General features: G+C 44.1%; 1 protein-coding gene across 1 annotated transcript in view; it reads left to right on the forward strand.

The window, feature by feature from the left end:
- ddah1 (dimethylarginine dimethylaminohydrolase 1) overlaps positions 1 to 5,248 on the forward strand; it is a 148,809-nt gene extending 143,561 nt beyond the window's left edge. Inside the window, exon 6 of the mRNA XM_055861633.1 lies at positions 1,592 to 5,248. Within this exon, the coding sequence (XP_055717608.1) occupies positions 1,592 to 1,708 (117 nt within the window). The 3' untranslated portion in view covers positions 1,709 to 5,248. The remainder of the gene's footprint in view (positions 1 to 1,591) is intronic.
- The last annotated feature ends 1,417 nt before the right edge of the window (positions 5,249 to 6,665 follow it).

Genomic DNA, 6,665 nt, shown 5'->3' on the forward strand with positions numbered 1-6,665 from the left:
CTCTCTCCCCATCCCTCTCTCTCTCTCCCCATCCCTCCCTCTCTCTCTCCCCCCATCCCTCTCTCTTTCCCCATCCCTCTCTCTTTCCCCATCCCTCTCTCTCTCCCCATCCCTCTCTCTTTCCCCATCCCTCTCTCTCACCCCATCCCTCTCTCTCACCCCATCCCTCTCTCTCACCCCATCCCTTTCTCTCACCCCATCCCTTTCTCTCTCCCCATCCCTCTCTCTCTCTCTCTACCATCCCTCTCTCGCTCTCTTTCCCCATCCCTCTCTCTCACCCCATCCCTCTCTCTCTCCCCATCCCTCTCTCTCTCCCCATCCCTCTCTCTCTCCCCATCCCTCTCTCTTTCCCCATCCCTCTCTCTTTCCCCATCCCTCTCTCTCTCCCCATCCCTCTCTCTTTCCCCATCCCTCTCTCACCCCATCCCTCTCTCTCACCCCATCCCTCTCTCTCTCCCCATCCCTCTCTCTTTCCCCATCCCTCTCTCTCTCTCTACCATCCCTCTCTCGCTCTTTCCCCATCCCTCTCTCCCTCCCCATCCCTCTCTCTCTCTCCCTCCCCATCCCTCTCTCTCTCTCCATCCCTCTCTCTCTCCCCATCCCTCTCTCTCTCCCTCCCCATTCATCTCTCCCTCCCATCCCTCTCTCTCTCTCCCCATCCCTCTCTCTCTCTCCCCATCCCTCCCTCTCTCTCTCTCCCCATCCCTCTCTCTTTCCCCATCCCTCTCTCTTTCCCCATCCCTCTCTCTCTCCCATCCCTCTCTCTCACCCCATCCCTCTCTCTCACCCCATCCCTCTCTCTCACCCCATCCCTCTCTCTCACCCCATCCCTTTCTCTCTCCCCATCCCTTTCTCTTTCCCCATCCCTCTCTCTCTCTCTCTACCATCCCTCTCTCGCTCTCTTTCCCCATCCCTCTCTCTCACCCCATCCCTCTCTCTCTCCCCATCCCTCTCTCTCTCCCCATCCCTCTCTCTCTCCCCATCCCTCTCTCTTTCCCCATCCCTCTCTCTTTCCCCATCCCTCTCTCTCTCCCCATCCCTCTCTCTTTCCCCATCCCTCTCTCTCACCCCATCCCTCTCTCTCACCCCATCCCTCTCTCTCACCCCATCCCTCTCTCTTTCCCCATCCCTCTCTCTCTCTCTACCATCCCTCTCTCGCTCTTTCCCCATCCCTCTCTCTCTCCCCATCCCCCTCTCTCTCTCTCTACCATCCCTCTCTCGCTCTCTTTCCCCATCCCTCTCTCTCTCCCCATCCCCCTCTCTCTCCCCATCCCTCTCTCTCTACCATCCCTCTCTCGCTCTCTTTCCCCATCCCTCTCTCTCTCCCCATCCCCCTCTCTCTTTCCCCATCCCTCTCTCTCTCCCCATCCCCCTCTCTCTCTCTCTACCATCCCTCTCTCGCTCTCTTTCCCCATCCCTCTCTCTCTCCCCATCCCTCTCTCTCTCTCTCTACCATCCCTCTCTCTCTCTCTCTCCCCATCCCTCTCTTTCTCTCCCCATCTCTCTCTCACCCCATCCCTCTCTCTCTCACCCCATCCCGCTCTCTCACCCCATCCCTCTCTCTTTCTCTACCCAACTCTCTCTCCCCCAGGTGTTTGAGAAGCTGAAGGACCACATGTTGATCCCAGTGTCCAACATGGAGAAGGTGAAGGTGGACGGAGCCCTCACCTGCTGTTCTGTTCTCATCAACATGAAAGCCAAAGTCTGATCTGAGCATGCTCCGTTAGGGGTCTCTCAGGCAGACCTGGGTTCAAATACTACTTGAAATCTTTCACATACTTTGATGTGCCAGGTTTGCCATTTTTGGACTATACTATTGGGCCATTATTACGCCAGGCAAACTCAATCAAGCACAGACAAAGTATTTGACATGATTTTGAATAGTATTTTAACCTAGGTCTGCTCTCAGGGCAGGGTCGGCCCACTGCTGCCACCTTGCCCGGTTGAGAACCCCAACTACCTAGCCTGGGTGCAAGTCTGTTTCTGGCCAGTCTGTTTCTGCTGTCTTACCCCCGAAAACAAATTGGCATCAAGGTTACCAACCGCCCTCCACCTTCTGAAAGTGCTCATGTGTCAATCAATCCCTCTGCTTACTGGTCAATGTTTACAACCCTTTAAAAACAAATACTTCTAATATAACACAGGAGAGGTAAAAAGGACAGTCTGTTTCATAGAATGGTTTGAAGGTGGAGCTATATAATGTTACGGTATAGTTAGTACAGTATATGCATAGTGCAGTAGCCGGTTTATAAAGAATATAAAACGCAAATATATTTACAATCAACTGCTGATTACTCTATACATATTTGTAATGATTTATTTTTAGATTCAATTCATCATAACAAGTATACGTTTTTATTGAGGGGGAGAAAGGAATTCAATCAAACCTACCTAGTTATGGGCAATTCCATGGTAACGGAATTACGCTGAGACTCTGATTTTTCACTTTTAAAATGTATATCAAACAAAAAACTGACTGAAAAGTGTAATAAACCACATAACTCTATACACAAGGACTACTTTTAACAATTTCCACACAAAATCTTACAAAAACACATTTACAGGTAAAACTGTACCGATCGGTATCGAACCAGGATGTGTCACAGCCGGCCCCGGCCGGGAGACCCATGAGGCGGTGCACAATTGGCCCAGCGTGGTCTGGGTTAGCTGAAGGGTTTAGCCGGCTGGGTTGTCCTCGTTCCATCATGCTCTAGCGACTCCTGTGGCGGGCCGGGCGCATGCACGCTATTCAAAAATATTCCAAATAAAGTACACATTTATAAAATAAAGGTACAAAGTTTAGTAACCGTAATTCTGTCCCCAAACTTTGCATACGGATAGTTTTTCAAGGTAAATGTTAACTTTTTTACTCTGTAAATTGTTCAAAGTAGTCATTGTGCATAGAGTTGCATGGTTTGTTAAACTTTGAAATCAATGGTTTTTGTTTGGCATAGATTTTAAAGTCTCAGTGTAATCCCGTAACTGTGGAATTGCCCTTATCTTAATCATATATAAATGGTGAGCTTGTTCTCTCTGTCTGCCATGGAGTCCTGAGTTCTCTTACTTTACATCATTGTTGATTAAAAATGTATTATTATTGATTATTGGACATGAATGTTGATTGATCCCTAGCAGTGGGGGTGGTGCTAGTTATTCCACCTGGCTGATCAACGGGTTATTTCCTCTTATTATTAAACTGTGATACTGAAGTCTAAACCCAGGGTAGGAAATGAACTACAAAATTCCCCTGAATATAAAATGTCAAAGGATGCAAAGTAAAAGTGAATGTCCTACCCTGTCTTAAACTACGCTGTGCTCACTTTATAAAAGACTGAGCACACTGTGTGACGTATGTTTAATTAGGACCAATTGGCTTGTCATTACTCATGATATACTCTCATAACTTTTAACGTGCCTCAATCTGCTGTGTGCCTCCATCGAAAACCAAGTGGCTTAAATAACTACTGCTCTCTACTCTAGTCAAGAAGCCATTATAGCAGATTTCAATGGGTTTTGTTGGGTTTTTTAAGCCCATTGTCACTGTGTTGACTACTGATACTGTCCCTGGTACTTCCTTCCTGTTATGCTCTTTCTGTATGAGAGCATGCTGGGAAATCAACATGAGACTGTTCCTCCAGCTGGAGAGATGATACACACTTAGTAGGGTCTCGCCGCTAACCACCTCTAATCTATCTTGCTGTGTTTACATTGCATAGATAGCCTTTAGTAAGATCTTTTGAAGTCTGTTGACGACATAGAAATACATGTATAGATACTAAAACGGGATCTCCCATTCAAGTCAATGGACCGTGATCGTTGGACTGGTGGACTTATGGAGTCTACCTATGAGGGTGCAGTCTGAGGGACTTTTTCACCATTCTAGTAATTCTATGGTTAAGGAGCTCTTCCCAACAGCCTTATCTCTGTCATCAGATATGAGCCCATACATCTCCAGCAGAGGTTTATGTACATACAGATGGCTACCAGCATCTACAACCAAAGCCTATTGCAGAGTGGGGCAGATGATGCTGAGAACAAGAACCTGAAAATGTTTGCTTTCGTTTGACCCCATTTCTTTCACACTTTTTCTTTCTTAATAATCTGATGCAGATGAAAACTATTTCATCAAAGGAAGTGACGTCTTGCAGTAAGGAGCACAGCTAGAGACTCGCAGCTTGACGTCCAGTGCTCTGGCCTGGAGTGACGTATAGCCTACTCTGTGGCCGTTCAGGAATGGGCGAGCAGAATCATTGTGATGAAACATGGAAAGAATTCCTTTTGGAAGAGAGGCTTGTAAGCCAGTAAATACTCACTCTCTCTTAAAATGTTCTCTCTATAATTCTCTCCCCCTCTCTATGTATATGTGTATATATGTATGTATACATGATCCCTTTCCTGCTATTGCCTCATACACATTTCTGGGGTAATTTATGACAATGATATCATACAGTCTGGCAAAAGGGCGCAATGACCTACAGTTAAAAAACATAATTTGTGACACTAGCAGTATATTTTACAGGAGGCCCTTGGCAGGTCCACTGATGATACCATAGTTGCTGTGTATCCAGTACAGACCAGAGCTGACGCAGTCAGTGGCTGTTTACATCCCAAATTGCACCCTATTCCCTACATAGTGCAATGCTTTTGACCAGAGCCCTACGGACCCTTGTCAAAAGTAGTGCATTATATAGGGAATAGGGTGCAATTTGGTATGTACAATTTTTATGGAGGCCAAACCACCTGCTGCAGTTGTAACCTACTGCAGTTGTAGCCTACTGCTGAAAGTTAGAATAATCACATTATCCCGCCAATCACACTGGCTTTTGCTTGTGATAATCTGAATTTTAAATCAAGTCCCCAAAATACAAATCTATTCAATCTTCCTTAAATTTGAATTTTTTTTTTCTTGATCTATCATTTTTTCTATTGGTGGTGACAACTTACATTGCTGATAAATGTACTGCTCCCACTGCCAGCAACATCATGATGAGAAAGTGTTCCACCAGTAGCCTAGATTCAATTCCTCATAAACTACAATAACATTTTAAGATTTACCTTTTGAGTGACGCTGTGTATCCCATAGAAGTGCTGTGAATTGTCAATTTTGTCTCAGGTTTCTTGGTGTTAGTGTATTGTAGATGTTTAGTTGTGTGGTAGCCTAGGTCAGCCATTTAACAGTCTTTTTACACTGCATCTTGATTTTAGCTTTTCATCCACTTTGTACAATAAACTACATTATAACATCAAATTGAACGGTTGACTTATTGTGCATTGTATGGGTTTATACTGCAGACCAACCAGGTTTCCATCCATCCATTTCATGCGGATGAATTACCTGACGCAGGAAAAAAGTCACAACCGTGCGAATGAAAACAAACAGGATATTCCGATACAATTTTATATAAAGACACTGCTCGTTCGACATGGTGGGGTGTTTTTGTTAATTATACGAGAAATAGCGGTGGAAGCACCTTTATGCGCAAATATTGATATAATAACCATCATATCACGCGAATACATTTTGTGTGGTCCTCCCACTACGACTCGGGGAAACATGCTCTTTATTAGGCTACATAAATTATGAAGCACTTCACAGGGTGGTGAAAGTGCCAGTTGATGAGCTTGATGTACCTTTCCAATAAATATCGCGAGGGTCTTATTATGGTAACATGATGATCGGTGCTTGGCTGCCGTTTGACAAATACAAATAATATCATAATGTAGATAGCCTACCCGCACTGTCTCTGCTAGCTGTTGGCTAGAGAGCATGTTTGCTATATATCCTAATCAAACGTTTTTTTGACAAAACCATCAGGAGTGAGAATGTACGGAATGTATTTTCATAAGGTACATGGGAATTTATCGGCAAAAGTATTTAAGTTTGATGGAAACACATATTATTATTTTATTTTTTTAAATGCGCATATTGTTTTAAGCAGATTTTAGAATATTCGATTCAAAATCTCGCAAATTGGATGGAAAAAAAGCTAGTGATTGGGCTGCCCAATCAGTCAATTGCGTCACACATTCAAAATTAAGTGTTATATCGCCACATTGTGGTCGTATATGGGATAATAATTAAAAGCCTTTCACAAAGTGGAACATGAGCACACATTTTATGGGAAAGCTGTTACGTTTTATTTATATTAAAAAACACGTTGAGTATGATAAATAAATCATCAAGGACCTGAGCCACGGCCTGTTCACCCCACTACCATCTAGAAGGACAGGGTTCTACTAAGCTAATATATGAAATTGTTTTAAGATGGTCATACCAAGGATCATTAAGCTATTTGATTATGAATTTTAGGACCCTTTTTTGTAGGTATAAAAATGTATACTGAACAAAAATATAAACGCAACATGCAACAATTTCATTGCTTTTACTGAGTTAGAGTTCATACAAGGCAATCAGTCAATTTAAAAATTCATTAGGCCCTAATCTATTAATTTCACGACTGGGAATACAGATATGCATCTGTTGGTCACAGACACCTTAAAAAAATGGGTCTCGCAATGTATTTTTGTGCATTCAAATTGCCACCAATAAAATGCAATTGTGTTCGTTGTCTGTAGCTTATGCCTGCCCATACCATAACCCCATCGCCACCATGGGGCCCTCTGTTCACAACGTTGACATCAGCAAACCGCTCGCCCACACAACG

This window comes from Salvelinus fontinalis, chromosome 14 (assembly GCF_029448725.1).
Source record: "Salvelinus fontinalis isolate EN_2023a chromosome 14, ASM2944872v1, whole genome shotgun sequence".
NCBI lineage: Eukaryota > Metazoa > Chordata > Actinopteri > Salmoniformes > Salmonidae > Salvelinus > Salvelinus fontinalis.